The sequence below is a fragment of the Euleptes europaea genome, chromosome 11 (genome assembly GCF_029931775.1).
Source record: "Euleptes europaea isolate rEulEur1 chromosome 11, rEulEur1.hap1, whole genome shotgun sequence".
Taxonomy (NCBI): domain Eukaryota; kingdom Metazoa; phylum Chordata; class Lepidosauria; order Squamata; family Sphaerodactylidae; genus Euleptes; species Euleptes europaea.
Genome location: NC_079322.1, coordinates 17,487,702 through 17,506,545, shown reverse-complemented (window position 1 = coordinate 17,506,545; position 18,844 = coordinate 17,487,702). Strand labels below are relative to the sequence as shown.

General features: G+C 42.7%; 1 protein-coding gene across 1 annotated transcript in view; it reads right to left on the bottom strand.

Moving 5' to 3' along the window:
- The window catches only part of TPK1 (thiamin pyrophosphokinase 1), a 361,399-nt gene that overhangs the window by 87,393 nt on the left and 255,162 nt on the right, over nucleotides 1-18,844 (bottom strand). Inside the window, exon 8 of the mRNA XM_056857037.1 lies at nucleotides 8,447-8,558. Coding sequence (XP_056713015.1) covers nucleotides 8,447-8,558 — 112 coding nt within the window. The remainder of the gene's footprint in view (nucleotides 1-8,446; nucleotides 8,559-18,844) is intronic.

Genomic DNA, 18,844 nt, shown 5'->3' with positions numbered 1-18,844 from the left:
TCAGAAAATGAGCTGGCTTCCTATTTTTCTATTTGACTTTTCTTACCACCGAACCATCTCACTCTAGGATAAAAGGACCTCCAGCCATGTATTCATCCAAAATTGAGAAACAAATGACATATAACAAGCAGTTCAGGGCAATGTGGGGAGCTTTCAATAATTCTGCATTGCTCTATTATTTGCCTGTCAATTTTATGGCTTATGAAGCATGAGGTGAGCCCTTACCAACCTGCCCTCGGTGAAGAGTCATGTACAAGAGAGGGTAATGCATCATGACCTCCACAAACTTTTTACTTGAAAGAGCAAAATTCCCGGGGGGGGGGGTCTTTTTCTCTGTGATAACACAATTTTAAATATAAGAAGAAGAAGAGTTGGGTTTTTATATGCCAACTTTCTCTGCCACTTAAGGGAGAATCAAACCGGCTTACAATCACTTTCCCTTCCCCTCCCCACAACAGACACCCTGTGAGGTAGGTGAGGCTGAGAGAGTGTGACTAGCCCAAGGTCACCCAGCTGGCTTCGTGTGTAGGAGTGGGGAAACAAATCCAGTTCACCAGATTAGCCTCTGCCACTCATGTGGAGGAGTGGGGAACCAAACCCGGTTCTCCAGATCAGACTCCACCGCTCCAAACCACCATTCCTAACCACTACACCACGTTCTTAACCACTACACCAGACGAGCCCTATCAGATCAGTGGTCCAGCATCCTGTTTCATGCAGCGGCCAGAACGCTTGTCCTGAGAGCTAACTAACAGGGCACAGAGGCCAAGACTTTACCTTGATTCTGCTTCCTAGCACTGGTCTATCATTTCCTTTTAATCACCAAGGCTAGTAGTCATTAACATACCCATCCTTCACGAATTCGTCTAATTCCCTCTTAAAGCCATCTAAGGTCACGGCCATCAATACAAGAACTGGTAGTGAGTCCCACAGTTTAATTACTTGCACAGGTTGAGTATCCCTTATCTGGACTGCTTGGGACCAGAAGTGGTCTGTATTTCGGATATTTCCATATTTTGGAATATTTTGTAATTTTTGCATATACATAATGAGATCTGGGGATGGGACCCAAATTCATGTATGTTTTATATACCCTTTATACACATAGCCTGGATGTAATTTTAAATAATATTTTTAATAATTTTGAGTACACTGAACCATCAGAAAGCAAAGGTGTAACTATCTCACCAGAATACCTGTAGCAGTTGTTAAACAAGAGCAACAACAAACAAACTAACAAAGGTGGGCTTTCAGTCTCCACCTCCGATGCTCTGTACACTGTATTTTATTTTTTTAGGTGAAAGGAAAAATTGAAAGCAGGCAGCCCAGATCTGCCTACTTGCCAGCTCGATGGGTCCAGTTTTTGGATCAGTCCATATATGGGCTGTCCGGATAAGGGATACTACCTGTATTATAGGAGAGGAAGAAAAATCTACCTCTGTCCACTTTTCCACCCCATGCATAATTTTGTAAACTTCTACCACAACCTCTATTAAACCAGTTCCAGTGCAAAATGAGCACCAGTATGCAAATGAGCATTTGGGCGTAACTTGATTATAACTTTCGGTGTATCTTCAAAGTGGCTGTTAAATAATAAACTACGGATAGAGTAATGGCCTTATCTTTACCGTAGGAGCCTCAGGCAGATGGGTCCTCCCCATGTCTACAGCCACCCAGCACAGGAGATTCACGTGTCAGAGGTCCAGCCACAAGCAGTGTCACCAGAGAGCCCCCCAAAGCCGCTGGAGCGGAGGCGCAGGAGACTCAGGGCACATCAAAGAAGGAGTGCTAGACTGCAGGCCCAGCGAGGAGCACTCCCTTCTGACAGTGATAAGATTAATGAACTTGACCAGGCAGGGAATGCTGAGATGGGTTAACAAGCAACAGCTGGTTCCCCCCAGGCCTACTTAAGTCATCAAGTAGGCTTGGCTGTTGTGCAAGCAACTCACCAACCTCCCCGTGTATCAGCCTTGTATCCTTGCTATACATTGGATTCCAGGTATCCTGACTTCTAGGACTGGCCCTGACTCACACCTTGAACTACCCTTGTCTGTATGGGCATCTTGGACTCTACCTGAATCGTGTATGACCATAGACTGCTTTCCAGACTACACTTTGAGCCTCTAGCCCTCGCTCTGTCTGTAGCACGACAACTTCATTGGCCATGTTGTTGCTGATTCTCACAATTTAGAGGGATCCTCCTGATGCTCTTCACAATTTACCTTGGTTTTCACCCTCCTCAATAATCTATTTCTTAACCACATGACTGGAAATATCACTGGAGGACAAACTTGTGTGTCTTCCCCCACCCCTCCACCAAATTGGACAAACACAAAAGTGAGTTTGGTTCTCTGAACTGATGAATTCATGTCAGTGTTGTCAGATGAGTTCTTCAGAGTGCAGATAAATGTCTTAGGGCAATGTTCTCAGAATCCCAGGCCTACGAACAAGAGTATGATGTGATGAATAGATGACAGCGTTGCTGCCAGGGGGTGAATTAATACAGCTGCACCCTTTCTTATTCTTTTAAAGTCAGGTGTATTGTAGCAATATAAGCAGTAGAGTATCCAGATCCACCAGCCTGACTATGTCAACAGGGAGGGAAAGATTAGGAGGAATCTCTTTGCCAGAGGTAACATTTTGCTGAGCATTTGTTTGTTCCTTCCTGTTGCAGGTATAAAGGTTGGGTGTTGCCAGAGGCATCAGTCCTTGGGTGCTCTTGGCGCTCTGGCTTAGAGCCTGTGCCTTTGTTTGTAGCCAGCCACAGAATCAAGGACCGGCTCAGTACATAGTTAGTTGGTTTATATATATATTGTAATCTTTGCATTAATTTAAAAAGCCGGGTACGCACATTTAGGTAAAGATATTTCAAAAATATTTCAATGTGTAAACTGGGGGTTGGATCCCATGGTGCCATCCACCAGCATACTAGGCGATTGCATTTTTTTTACCGATTCTCCTCTCCCACTTCAAACCCCCTTGCTGGTCTTGAGGGTCTCTTGCCCAGGGCCATAGTTAGGGGGGGTTGATGGGGGCAGCCGCTGCCCCTGTGGCATGCAGAGAGGGGGGCAGGACTGCCTCTCCTACCCGGCACAGAATCAAACCGGCTTACAATCACCTTCCTTTCCCCTCCCCACAACAAATACCCTGTGAGGTAGGTGGGGCTGAGAGAGCTCTAAGAGAGCTGTGACTAGCCCAAGGTCACCCAGCAGGCTTCACGTGGAGGAGTGGGGAAACCAACCCGGTTCACCAGATTAGCCTCCGCAGCCCATGTGGAGGAGTGGGGTATCAAACTCGGTTCTCCAGACTAGAGTCCACTGCTCCAAACCACTGCTCTTAATCACTATACCACACTGGCTATGCATTCCTGATGATGGTGGTGGTGATAATTGGATAGCGCTTGTTATCGGCCTTGCTTTAAAACATCAATAAACCACTAGTGGCTATTATAAAATACTACTGAAATACACATTTTAAAAGAAGCATCACACCATTCTGAGAGGAAGGTCCTAAACATGGTTGGATCCTTCAAAGCCCAGTGACTTAGACAGGCGCAGCTCTGCATATCCTTTATTTGAAATATTTATATCCCATTTCCCCCCTGATCAATAAGACTCATAGCAACTTATATTAAATTTTAAAATCACTCCTGTCACAGGATTTTACTTTGCACTGCCAAAGACTTGCAAATCAGTAGCATTGTTAAGAGGAATTCTCTTAATTCCTCTTTACCACTATTCCTCTGTGACATTTATTTAAAACATTTGTACGCCACCCTTCCACCCAAATAGAGTCCCCAAGGTGGTGAACATCGAAACATTAAAACATTTCAACATTAAAACAGCCTCCAAAGATGACTGGCATGGACGTGTAGGTTCATATAGGAGTAAAAGGTAAAGTAAAGGTCCCCTGTGCAAGCACCGGGTCATTTCTAACCCATGGGGTGACGTCACATCCCGACGTTTACAAGGCAGACTTTGTTTACGGGGTGGTTTGTCAGTGCCTTCCCCAGTAGTCTACACTTTACAGTAGACCTAGTTAATTCTAGGTCATCAGTATCCATTGTTGGAGACGCTGCCTGATCCTATGAGAGTTTGCTGGGAAATAAATGTGTATTGAGGAGCACCTACTCTAAGGAAATCCAACATCACGTCCCAACATTTACTAGGCAGATGATGTTTTATGGGGTGGTTTGCCAGTGCCTTCCCCAGTCATCTTCCCTTTACCCCCAGCAAGCCGGGTACTCATTTGACCGACCTCGGAAGGATGGAAGGCTGAGTCAACCTTAAGCCAGCTACCGGAAACCGACTTCGTCAGGATCGAACTCTGGTCGTGAGCAGAGCTTTTGACTGCAGTACTGCGGCTTACCACTCTGCGCCACGGGGCTCATCATATAGGAGTAGGCAGTCCATAAAGTATGTTGGTCTCAAGCCGTATAAGGCTTTAAAAGTCAATACCGGCACTTTCAATTGGGCCCAGAAGCAAACTGGGATCCAGTGTAGAGTGATATGGTCCCTATGACTTGCTCCAGTCAAGATTCTGCTGCAGCATTCTGTACCAACTGTAGCTTCCGGACAGTCTTCAAGGGCAGCCCCAAATTTGGATGTTACCAAGGCACCACACTGGCCAGATTTTTCTTACCCAGAAAGGACTGAAGCTGGTTCACCAGCTGAAACTGGTTAAAGGCAACCCTGGACACTGCCGCCACTTGTATATGCAATAGGACGGTCCAGTAGTACTCGCCAGCCACAAAACTGCTCTTTTTTGGGGGGGTGGGTGCGTGCAACTCCCTAAATAGTTGAAATCCACCAATCTGCTTCTTTCCCTCTTTTTAAAGGAATTTGGAGTCTGTTTCTATTTTGATCAAGGAGAAATTTGAAAAGAGGAGGGGCAGGAAGAGGGGTTCTGCAAAACTTCAAAATTCCAGTCTGTAGTGTGCTCAGAGGCCGGCGGTATGGTCCCAAACCTTCCTATTCTGCTGCTACAACATCACTCTGCAGCGTGCAACGTCAACTCCCCCCGCCCAATAAGGGCTGAAGTTAAAAAAGGGTGCACTGATTTCTCTTCAAAGAGAAAAGAATAACAAAATGAAAGAGAGAACCCTCTTTTAAAAGAGAAAAAAAGAGAACAAGAGGAATGGCTATATCTAAAAAAGTGACTTTTGGAAAAAGAAATTCCCCTCCCCAAAACAAATACTACAATACTACAAATCAGACATCTTCAGGAAGGAAACCATAAGATTGGACCAAGCCAGGGAGGAAGAGAATTCTGTTATACAGACTGAACCCTTCTTGCCCGTTGTGCACATGAGACCTGCCAAACTCTGATTCATTCCTCAAAGCATTGCGTTCACCTGACCTTTCAGACCTGAATAGCAATGGAGAACTCCAGGCTCTAATTATACCATGTACAGCAACCCTTGCATCCCCATTAGCATTTCCATTGTTTTCCAGGAGGCTACGAGACAATGTAAATACACTGGATTCAATGACTGATTTCTTCACCAATGCTCTGCATTCAGCTTAACCTTTCGGCTCTGGCCTCAAAAGGGAGTTTGATCACCAAGCTCAGCAAGGTACAGAGCAAGGTAAGGCCTGGGAATCTGCTTGAAAATGCCAGTAAAACGTAGGGTCAATTATGGCCTTTTCCTCAAGCAACAAGAGTGTATCATTCATACTTTTTCTATGGCCCCAGGATGGTGTGGTTAGCCGTAACCAGAGGAAGGGCCTTCTCGCTTGTGGCCCCTACCCTGTGGAATGCACTCTCAGATGATACCCGTACTCTGCTGGATAGGGCATACAAGGCTGAATTGTTTAGGTTAGCCTTTGGAGTGTAATCCACCTGTTTGGGTTTTTTTCTTAGTGGGATGGTGCTAGCCACAATTTTAACAGTTTAATATTTTAATGTTAATATTCTACATTTGTTATTTGTTTTTATGTTGTTTTAAACCCATTTATACTGTTTTAATGTTGTAAGTTGCCATGAGACACTTTGGTTGAGTGGCGACTTAAAAAATCTAATAAAAAAAATACAAAAACATCAAAACCGGCATGGAAATACAAATTCTGATACACAACAGCAAGACATTATAAATTTATACCAGCGGCGGTACAATTCAATTGATTTTGAAATCAATACTGAATGAAAATGAATATATATTTTCAGGAGGTTCTGAAGAACAAGGGAGACGCCCAAAATCTCTATCAATGTGCAAAAGCTACTCCATGGTACTGTGGACTCAAGCTAGTGTGCTTTACCGGATGGTACGACACAGACACTAGCCAAAATGTACTGTTATGTTCATACTACCACACTAGCCAATATGCTCTATTATGCTCATACAACCAAGTTGTACAAACTGCTGCCCATCCAAGAACAGGTGAGCTATAAAAGTATTTGCTGGGGGACTTCTAACTGGGTCTCCACACAGAGGTCAATAACTATCGCAGATTCCTCATTGTACATTCACGCACAACCTCGGTATCATCAGGAAAGTACCTTAAAATTAAATAGAATTGTGGGTTGGATCCAGCCAGCTATTCCACTCAGTAGCACCCAATTCCCTTCCTTATTAAAGCCTAAGTAGGGGTGCCATGTTCAGGAGATTTAGGGGGTAAATCCTGGGGAATGTAGGGTTTGGGAAGGTAAGGGAGCTCAGCGGAGTATGATGCCATAGATTCCACCTGCCCAAACAAGCATTTTCTTCAGGTGAACTGATTTCCATCATCTGGAGATCAACTGTAATTCTGGGTGGTTGCTAGGGTTGCCAACCTCCAGGTACTATCAAGATAAACACACAATGGTGCTGGAATGGTAATTCAATATTAAGAACAGCACACTTGCTCAATAAATTAACTAAAGTCAATTTTATAGATGCACTAATAGACCCAAATAAAATTCTTCAGGTATTGCATTCAATTTCTATATTCATTCCTATTTATAATACATAGCAATAATCATATATAACAAAAAATAGGAGTGTTACCATCATACCACCTTACTGTTATCCAACAGTGTCTTGTCAGTTTTCATAAAGCAAATTATATCAAATCAAATCAGTTTCAAACACTTAATACACCAATTTCATAGTTTTTGGAAAAAAGTTGTAGTCCTGAGTATAAGTATACTTATAGTCTCTGAATAAATTTCACAAAACCACCTCATGAAAGTCTTCAGCTGAGGCTCTTATTCTTCCGATGATTCACTACAGCGTAAAATCGTGCTGTCTCTCAATGGGGTAACAAGGGCGTTGCCCAATCCTCAAAGGGAAATCCCGGTGTTCGTAAAGCGTAGCAAGAGCTTTTTTTTAGAATAGTCCGGGTCTATCAGACAAGAACGTGCTCTCCGGATATCTTAACATGTTTCATAGAACTTTAATCAGCTTGTCCGTAGTTTAGCACGATATCAAATATCTATAACAATAACTTCCAGGACTACATGTTATACAACTAACAGTATATTGCATTTAATCTTATATTAATTCAAATGAATTACAGAGAGTGTAAATGCATTTACACTCTCTGTAATTCATTTGAATTAATATAAGACTATTCTAAAAAAAACTCTTGCTACACTTTACGAACACCAGGATTTCCCTTTGAGGATTGGGCAATGCCCTTGTTACCCCTTTGAGAGATAGCACGACCTTATGCTCTGGCGAATCATCGGAAGAATAAGAGCCTCAGCTGAAGACTTTCATGAGGTGGTTTTGTGAAATTTATTCAGAGACTATAAGTATACTTATACTCAGGACTACAACTTTCCCCCAAAAACTATGGAATTGGTGTATTAAGTGTTTGAAATTGATTTGATTTGATATAATTTGCTTTATGAAAATTGACAAGACACTGTTGGATAACAGTAAGGTGGTGTGATGGTAACTCCTATTTTTTGTTATATATGATTATTGCTATGTATTATAAATAGGAATGAATATAGAAATTGAATGCAATACCTGAAGAATTTTATTTGGGTCTATTAGTGTATCTATAAAATTGACTTTAGTTAATTTATTGAGCAAGTGTGCTGTTCTTAATATTGAACCTTCAGGTACTAGCTGGAGACCTCCAGCTATTACAACCGATCTTCAGCCAATAGAGATCAGTTCCCCTGGAGAAAATGGCCGCTTTGGCAATTGGACTCTATGGCATTGAAGTCCCTCCCCTCCTCAAACCCTGCCCTCCTCAAGCTCTGGCCAAAACCTCCCGCTGATGGCGAAGAGGGACCTGGCAACCCTAGTGGTTGCCCAGGTAGGGACCTGGAGGTGGGCAACCATACCCCTGTCCCACACAGCTTTCGTATGTAGGTGTCCCATGAGCCCCAGAATAGCCTTTTTGGTTGGCCAAAGAAGACCCCCCCCTTTTTTTTTTCACCAGCAGAAAAGCTGATTGGATCTAACCCAGTATCTACACACACCAATCTTGTAGCATCAAAATGGCTTACTTACTGAGGTTCCATTTTAGGCCTGTTGTGGTGACGTCATTGCAAGCGCTCCCGACAGGAATGAGGCCGCACCATTTGCCCTCTAGGCCAGTGTTCACATGTAGTTTGTGCTTTCCCTGGAAACACATCAAAGAACTTTGATTTAGCTTTCGCCCTGATTATGACACACAGCACCGTGCAAGCCACCAACTTTTAGGCAAAACAGAAGACATCCATATTTATCGCAAATCTGAACAATTAAGTCATTGTACAGAATATGAGGTGTCTAATGCTACATTCCGATGCGCAGGGATAAGTTCCAGCAGGCTTAGTTGCCGTGAAAACACACATAGGATTGGGCTGCCTGGCCTGGAACGCCTTCTCTTTCTCTAACATTCCTGTGATCCTCTGAAAGTGTGATCCCTCTTCTGTTTAAGAGACAAACCTCAGAGCTTTTTGCATTTTCATGTCATAAGAACATAAGAAAAGCCCTGCTGGATCAGACCAAGGCCCAACAAGGCCAGCACTCTGTTCACAAAGTGGCCAACCAGGTGCCTCTAGGAAGCCCACAAACAAGACGACTGCAGCATTGTCCTGCCTGTGTTCCACAGCATGTAATATAATAGGCATGCTCCTCTGATCCTGGACAGAATAGGCATGCATCATGACTAGTATCCATTTTTACTAGTATCCATGAATACCCCTCTCCTCCATGAACATGTCCACTCCCCTCTGAAAGCCTTCAAAGTTGACAGCCATCACCACATCCTGGGGCAGGCAGTTCCACAATTTAATGATGCATTGTGTGAAGAAATACTTCCTTTTATCTGTTTTGAATCTCTCACCCTCCAGCTAAAGCAGATGACCCAACATTCTGGTACTATGTCCATTAACACACACTGAACAATCCTCATCAGGTCTACTCAGAAATAACTCCCATGTTATTCAGTGGAATTTACTCCCAGGAAAGAATTCTTAGGATTGCAGCCTTTATTATAATTGTTTCAATATTTATATCCTGCTTAAGGCCATACTCAGGAAAGGGCCAGTGGATATGCCATGCCTCCCGACCTAGTAAACAGATTTGCCCCATCTAAGAATCTTTTAAAAGAGTGCTTCTTCTTCTTTTTTGAAAATATAACGTTATAAACTTTGAAAGAGTAAGACCTTTATAGAGTAAGTTCTACTTTTCAGCAGAAAAATATTCCTTGTTAAAAAAACCCAAAAAAAACAGGCGTGACTGATACTCCGACCCGTTGATCCAAACATCACCTACCTGCTCATCTCAGCTGTGTCTACACATGCAGCTGCATTCTACTGAATCAGACCCTTGGTCCATCCAGGTCAGTATTGTCTACTCAGACCGGCAGCGGCTCTCCAGGGTCTCAGGCAGAGGTCTTGCACATCGCTTGCTTGCCTAGTCCCTATAACTGGAGATGCCAGGGATTGAACCTGGGACCTTCTGTGTGCCAAGCAGATGCTCTACCACTGAGCTACAGCCCCTTCCTAAAACTTGAATGCATGAAGCTGCCTTATACTGAATCAGACTCTGGGTCCATCCAAGTCAGTATTGACTACTCAGACCGGCAGTAGCTCTTCAGGGTCTCAGGCACAGGTCTTTCACATCACCTACTACCTATTCTTTTTAGCTGGAGATGATGGGTATTGAACCCAGGATCTTCATGCAAAGCAGATGTTCTGCCAATGAGCCACATCCCCTCCTGGCTGTTACAGGTTACATTCCTAACATCAGCTGCTCGCCCCCCACACGCCGACTTAGGTCTCAGCTCTGCACTCCACAGTTAGGAAGACAATATAAAAAGCTCCTTTCATGGAATCATAGAGTTGGAAGGGATCACCAGGGTTATCTGGTCCAACCCCCTGCACAATGCAGGAAATTCACAACCACCTTCCCCCACACCCTCAGTGACCTCTACTCCATGCCCAGAAGATGGGAACCCCCCTCCTTCCAAGATCCCTAGCAATCTGGCTTGGAGGAAAATTGCTTCCCAAAGTGATGATCGGCACTATCTTGAGAATGCAAGAAAGGGCCATGACAGCCTTGCTCAGATCTTGCAAATTGAAGGCTGTGGCTTCCTTTATTGAGTCAATCCATCTCTTGTTGGGCCTTCCTCTTTTCCTGCTGCCCTCAACTTTTCCTAGCATGACTGTCTTTTCCAGTCCCATCAATAGGAGATGCTTATTACGGTAATTGTGAACTGCTGATACTTTTTAGACCAGTCTCACTTCTGGACTGATGGTATGGTTGGACTGGTCACAATATTAGGTAGGCTGCAGTTAGTCAGATTGTCTATTTTCCATTAGAATGTCACCTGAGCATTTGTATATGTGTGTGAGAGAAATGAGGTTTGCATTCTCTCATCCCCTTTTCCTTTCAGCCCCTTAAGGCTGAGTTTTGACTAGAGTAGCTGGCAAATGAATGCATTTGCCCCAATAGTTCTCTTCCAGACCAGATACCAGATTTTATAAGTTTTATTGACTAAACATACATACTAAAAATACACATATTTGGAAAAGTGCTCTGTGTATATATATATATATATATATGTGTGTGTGTGTGTGTGTGTGTGTGTGTGTATTTGTGCGTGCACGAGCAATCAAGTCACAGCTGACTTATGGTGACCCCAGCAAGGGACTTTCAAGGCAAGTGGGAAGCAGAGATAGTTTGCCTTTGTCTTCTTCTGCAGAGTCTTCCTCGGTGGTCTCCCAACCAAATACCAACCCTACTTAGCTTCCCAGATCAGATGAGATTAGGCTATACCACACCATGCTACAGCTCAAGGATCTATGTCAGGTAGAATAACACAAAATTCTAGAATATAACAAGGAAGATGCAGTTGGTAGCTAGATCTACTTACAATGGGGAAGCCTCTCTCCCTCTGGGAGATGGATCGAAAGCTTCCCACAAGACAAAGGTGAGAAGAAGACTTGACAAATCTTGATCAAAACATTTACCTCTGACTCCGCTATTTATGGGTTTCCCTCTCGTTTGGGTTCCCTTCTTGGGCCAATCAGAATTTAGGGTACACATTCTAAATTACATCCAAGAAGACTTTTAACCAATCACTAAGTAGAGACGAATGCCTCGTGGCGCTCAATCCCATGTGTGTCCTGAACATTGGGCAGGATGTGAGAGGAGCAGCAGCACCTTTGAGGGCCCACCACCGAGAGGATCAGAGACAGCCACAGGATGACCAAAAGGCCGTCTCTATAGGTTAATTCTACTCCTTCATCCCCCATTGATCAGTTTAAAATGCCATCCTCCTTCCAGGATGTAGCTTGGCGTTGCTTTACTGCCAACTTGAAACCGGACAAGTCTGTTTTGTCATAAAATCATATGAATTTATCCATAACAACATCATCCTCAACAACATCTCCTCTTAGATACTGTGATGGTGAACAAGGAAGCAAATGTTGAAAGGGGAACAAGGGGTAATTTTAGGAAGCTGTTATTTGGTTGAAGGAAGGCGTTCATTATAAGCAGGTAAAAGCTTCTGAACTTAAAAAAAAATAACACATGTGAATAAATACAGTGAAGAAGAAAAAATGTTTATGTTTATTCAACCTACACATTTTTGCTAAAATGCACCTAGATATTTTTGCTTGGTGGCAAATTCTAGAGCAGGGGTGTCAAACTCAATTGTCATGAGGGCCGGATATGACATAAATGTCACTTGGTTAGGCGACTGATGAAAATCTGTGCTTGTTGCTAGACATTACTCAGAGTTGGGAGGCTGGCTGCTTCATCTGAAACTGAAGGGAACTGTCCGAAACAGAAATGATAGTGAAAATAATGCTAAGTTGACCCTTTGGCATGGGGCAGAGATGAAGCTCTGTGATTTGATAACGTGCAAAAGACCCCCCTGTATCTTTGGACAGAATTCCGCTGGGAACGTCAGAAGGTCTCCGCGTGTGCTGTAGCTGGCCTAACGTCACATACCATCAAATAAGAGAGCAACAGAAAAGAAGACAATAGATAATGCTACATTTTGCAAAAGGTCTTTGCGGCTGACAACTGCTCTTAAAATACTACCTCCCTTGGGTTGTGTCTCGCAAGTGCAAAGGAAAAGAGAATAACTGGAGTGTAGCCTCCTCCTCCCCCCTTTAAGTGCAATGCATGGCATCAGTAAATAATGTGTTATTTGGCTGCCTTGAAATTATTTTCTTCTTTTTAAAGCTTTCAAATAGACTATGGGTATGATATTTGGAAGGAGAAGCAAAGTAGGAAAAAAATGAACAGATAGAGATCTATTTGATATCGAGAGCCAGGGTGGTGCAGTGGTTAGAGTGTCGGACTGGAATCTGGGAGAACCCGGTTCGAATCCCCTCTCTGCCCGTGGAAGCTCGCTGGGTGACCTTGAGCCAGTCATACACTCTCAGACTAACCAGCCTCACAGGGCTGTTGTTGTGAGGAGAAAATGGAGGAGGATTATGTAAGCCACCATGAAGGCAATAAATCTGATATCTGCCACAATACATTTAATAAAACAAGGAAGTCTTGTGGAACCTTAAAAAAATAAAAACCAGGGAAAAAAATATTGGTGCAAGGGAATTATATTTTAATAAAATCTGTAATCCCTATGCGTTTTGTATGAGCTTCCTCAGGGGGATCTTGATGGCTTGATTGCTCTGAAGTGGAGAAAGATCCCCCTGATGAAGTTCATGCGAAATGCGTAGAGGCTACAGAATTTATTAAAATATAATTCTCTTGCACCAATTATTGTGTTCTTTTTAGCCTTCATTATGTTTTTGTGTGGCCCCATCTTTTTCTACCTTAAAAAAACCATATTTATTAATGCCGCAGTAAATTCATTAGTCTTTAACGTGCTACAGGACCCTTTGTCTTTCTGACTGTGGTGTGCTAAGGCAGAACCCTTGCCTCTGGAATTTTTATCTATAATAAAATTATTCAGGATCAGAATTTTCAGATGTTACCAAGCATGGGCAGTGCTAGCCAGATGGCTCAAACAGGTAACCTGCGCATTCAGATGGAACTACAGTATTGAAAGCTGAGACCCCTTGGAATTCTGATGGTCTACTGAGAGCACATACACAATCAGTTCAGTCTGCAGGTGTGTGTGTGTGTATGTGTGTGTGTCTAAAGTGCTTTCAAGTTGCAGCCAACTTACAGAGACCTAGGATTGACAACCTCCAGGTGGTGGCTGGAGATCTTTTGCTATTACAACTGATCTCCAACCGACAGAGGTCAGTTCACCTAGAGAAAATGGCCACTTTGGACTCTATGGCATTGAAGTCCATCCCTTCCCCAAACCCCGCCCTCCTCAGGCTCCACCCCAAAAATCTCCAGGTATTTCCCAACCTGGAGCTGGCAACCCTACGGAGACCCCATAGGGTTTTCAAGGCAAGAGAGTGGTTTGCCTAAGCCTGCCTCTGCATTGTGACCCTGGATTTCCTTGGTGGTCTCCCATACAAATACTAACCAGGGCCGACCCTGTTTAGCATGTGAGATCTGACAAGACTGGGCTAACCTGGGCAATCCAGCTCAAGGTTTAGTTCAGACTGCTAAGGTGCAACCTAGGGTTGCCAGGTCCCTCTTCACCACTGGTGGGAGGTTTTTGGAGAGGAGCCTGAGGAGGTCGGGGTTTGGGGAGGAAAGGGTCTTCAATGCCATAGAGTCCAATTGCCAGAGAGGCCATTTTATCCAGGTGAACTGATCTCTATTGGCTGGAGATCAGCTGTAATAGCAGGAGATCTCCCACTAGTACCTGGAGGTTGGCAACCCTAGTGCAACCGCAAGCATTCTTAGCTGCTTCAACCTGAGTTCTGGAATTCACTGGTATTGCGGACTTCCCAAAGTCAGAAGGACTTTGAAAAGGGTTGTCTGCTATAGCAAAGTAAAGCTGAAATCAAGTGGCACCTTTAAGAATGACCACATTTATTCCAACATGAGCTTATTCATTTATTTACAAAATTTATATCCCACCTTTCTGTCCTTGCAATGGCTGCTGAGCTTGAATGAGTCAGAGCTCACTTCTTTGGATTCACAAGGCAGGAAAAAACATTTCTAGAGATAGTTATAACCAAAATCACAGCAGAGGGAGAAGTTGTAGCAGACAGATGTGCTGCAAATCATTCAGGTGGGAGCCCTTGTGTCTGGGACTAGACCAGCCTCTTACGGGGTGCAGATAAACAAAGTGCAACAAAGTAGGATAAACAGCACCCGTTCAAGGAAGATGCTGTGAGACTTAACCAACCTACTTCGAATCAGAGTTAATTATCAACAGGCATGACAACTTTGATGAGCTTTGGATACATTTCTCTCTTTTTTCAACCTGAGCCTTCACAATAAAATTCAAATTCAAATTCAAATACCTTTATTGGCATAGTATAGTTTGTAAATAAATAAATAGAATAAAATAAATACAATTTTTAAAATAGAGTCTAAATATAATTCAATCCTTGGTGTTGTGGTCCTTCACGATAAGAAAACCTATAAATGTATCTGATGGCCATGCCAGTTTCTTTAGGCAGAGCAAAATAAGGCATTTCCTTTTGCGGTGGTTTCCTTGTTTCTTTCTCCCAAAGGAGCCAGATGATGGCACAGGGAACATAGGCAAGAGGTGATGGGAATGGCTCTGAAGGGGGCTGGAAGTGGGATTATCTCAGATAGCTGTGGAAGCAGCCACAACTGGTACCTGGAGGCTTCTGAGCGTAAGAACATAAGAGCCATTTAAGCCAGAAACCTTGTTGTTGAATTATTTTCCTGATATTCCGAGAGATCAACGGATAGTTGCTTGACATATGATAACTGCAGCCAGAATGCTCTTTGCTAGGCAGTGAAATCAGAAAGCTTCCCCTAAGATACATGATTAGATATCGAAAATAAAAGAGGTCTATGTTTTAGTGAAGTTAACCGCTTACCAAAAAAGAAGATATTAATAGCGTAGACCTATTATGGACAAGAACGATTCAAAGAATAGAAATGTCCATTTTGTAATAAGATACAGTTTTGGTTAAGTGAGAAGGAGTTACTGATGTAGAGCTGTAAAGTGTTTTGCGTGATTTTACATGATTATGTATATATCTATTGTTGATTGTCCATTAAGGGGAAAAAAAGAACATAAGAGCCATGCTGGATCAGACCAAAGGCCCAACAAGTCCAGCAGTCTGTTCACACAGTGGCCAACCAGGTGCCTCTAACACAGGGAGGCTGATTCGCAGGCAGCGTGTAGTTTATCAGGGCAACTAGTTCTGACAGCTGCTACGGTCACTATGGAGAATCCCTTTATAGCTCCCTTCAGTGCCAGCATCAGCAACCCCACTTGCCACCTTGCCTCCCTAAGTTTTCTTTTTTTATATAATAATTTTTATTATTTTTTCAACTTATATAAACAAACAAATCAGCAATTAGTAAAAGTCATTAAAATAGAAAAACAAACGATTATTGTTGAAAATACAATTAACATGTTTAAATAAACTATGTGACTTCCCCTCCATCTCCGTCTATCTCATTATAAATTTGTATACTCTTTTGATATAGTTCTAATCCTAATATTGTAATATACTTACAAATGTATTTTATTTCAAAACCAAATACAAAAATTCATGTATATACTTAATTCAAATATACTTGTTATCTGTCTTGTATTCAATCCTATTATAATAACTATGCATTCTGATGTATACACATCCCTAAAATTGATATAAAATGGATCAGATCAAAGAGTAACCTTCAAGTTTCCCCAGTTGCAATTCATTTTCACAATAACTTCTCCAAGCCTCCCACTCTCCCATAAATTGCATATTATCTTTTTGATTTATCAGTGCCATAAATTTCGCCATTTCCTCCAGTTCCAACATTTTTTTAATCCAATCTTTTTTATCTGGAATGTCCGGTGATTTCCATTTAGCTGCATAAATCAATCTTGCAGCTGTGGTGGCATAGATTAAAAATGATCTTTGAGTCATGATAGTATCTGGTATCATACTAAGTAACATCATATTCACTCTACGAAAAATAGATGCGTCCAAATAATGTTACTAGGGATTTACTGGGCCAGAAGTTAGCTGGAAGATCAGAGTAAAAGAGAAGAACCATGAAACAGTGAAGCTGCAGCACTGCAACATGAGCTAAAGCAATGAGATAGTGAAATCGCACACCGAGTCTGCTTGGGATCCACTGCAAACCTTCAAAATGGCACTGCATTGGTGACAACGGCAGTATAAAATCTGCTTCCACCAGTGGCTACTGCACATGAGGTCACAGCCAATACAGGTATACCTGGCGTTATTGCGCCTTGCAGATATTGCGTTTTCAAGCAAGTCTTATCTGTAGGGTTGCCAACCTCCAGGTATTAGCTGGAGATCTCCTGCTATTACAACTGATCTCCAGCTGATAGAGATCAGTTCCCCTGGAGAAAATGGCCACTTTGGCAATTGGACTCTATGGCATTGAAGTCCCTCCCCTCCCCAAACCCTGCCCTCCTCAGGCGCCGCCCCAAAATCTCCAGGTATTTCCCAACCTGGAGCTGGCAACCCTATCCATTGGTGCCATTTTTCCAACGGCATGTGCTTACTTTGTGTCTCTGTGTATCATTTTAGTAATTCTTGCAATATTTCAAACTTTTTCATTATTATTACAGTACATCTTTTATAGACATGATGCTATTCCACGCTTAATAGACTACACTATAGTGTAAACATAACTTTTATTTGCACTGGGAAAGCAAAAAGAACCCAAAATATTGTGGTGATCTGGGACTGAACCTGCAATATCTCCAAGGTATGCTTGTACCCATCTGGCTATCACAGCAGCACAGATCCCATGTCTCAGCTGCAAACAGGCGAGGTGCTATGCACCATGATGTACCTTGAGGCTTTCGAGTTAAAAAGCCAAAAAGAAAAAAAGAACAAGAAAAGAAAGGGAAAGCAAAAGCAACCTGGCTTAATTATTCCCTTTAATGTGTCTGCTGCTTCCAAATTGGAAAGCCTGAAAAGAGCATTAACATTTTCGCTTTTGAACCCAAGTCTGACCGTACTTTAATTAATGCTACCGTGGATAAAAAACATGGTATATAATGTGGCTGCATTGATTTTTATCTTATTAAACCCATTCTGGAAAGAAAGAAAAAAACCTCTGATCAATCAGAAAAAATTGATTCGGTTCTTTTTCCATTCTCATTTCATGTCTGGTGATGGAAAATAAAGATCAATGCCTAAGTTCAGCCTTATGAAGAAAACATCCAAAGGGTCCCCTCCCCATGTGCTTAATCTAAAACAAGACTGAGCTTTTCACATTGTTTTGTTCATACTGCTTCCTATTTGTCTGGAGGTGGGGTTTTTTTTGGGATCATACTAATGTATTATTTTGATTAGCAAGCACTAAAAAGTACAGAGTTAATTAATTAAATTTAGTCTGCGTTATGAGGAAAATAGGACCGAACGGAACGCTTGAAAAATATGCCTTGTGGCAATGGAATCAGCTTGCGACTCATTTCTTTCACAGTGGCTTGAAACCCAATGACAATCAAAATGGCTGTGAAGGTTTCCCTCATAAGGATTGGTCTTAAACTTGATCTTCACTAACCATCAGTAAACATAAGCAGACAATGAACCCTAAAATACTTGAACAGCTAGAATTGGACTGCTTACATGGCACCCAAGAACACCTGTGAGAATATACATGGTGGTTGACCAGATCAAGTAGAAGTAGAGTTGGTTTTTATACCCCGAATTTCTCTACATTTAAGGAGTCTCAAACCGGCTTACAAATGCCTTCCCTTATTCTCCCCACAACAGACACCTTGTGAGGTAGGTGGGGCTGAGAGAGTTCCGAGAGAACTGTGACCAGCCTAAGGTCACCCAGCTGGCTTCATGAGGAGGAGTGGGGAAACCAACCCAGTTCTCCAGATTAAAGTCCACCACTCTCAACCACTACACCATGCTGGCACTACACCAAGCTGGCCCTCAGAGAAGCAAGGGACACACCTGTTCTTTGCTGAAATGCTGACACAGAAATAGCAGTTCCCTGGGGTTGCTTCAGGTTGGGAACATTATCTAGCAAACAGAAATCTATGCTGTTGGTTGTTGTGGTTCAGGTTGGGAGCGTGGCATGGTAAGCCCCAATCTGAATCAGGCCTGCATGTACCTGGGAAGGAAGTCCCAAGATTGGAACTCCCAGACTTTTCAACCAGACAAATAGGGTTATCATCCCCTCAACTGGCAATTCTGGGATCACTGGAGGGGATGGGGGAGATTTCTGGGATATCACTTCCTGTTTCAGATCAGGAAGTCACGTCACAACACTCCAAGAATTTCATGACGCTCAAGAAATTTTAAAAATCTCTGTGGTTTTTACCACAGAGATTTTTTAAATTACCTTGAGTGTCTTGATGTCACTTCCTGTTCTGAAACTGGAAATGATGTCCAGGCATCAATGGAC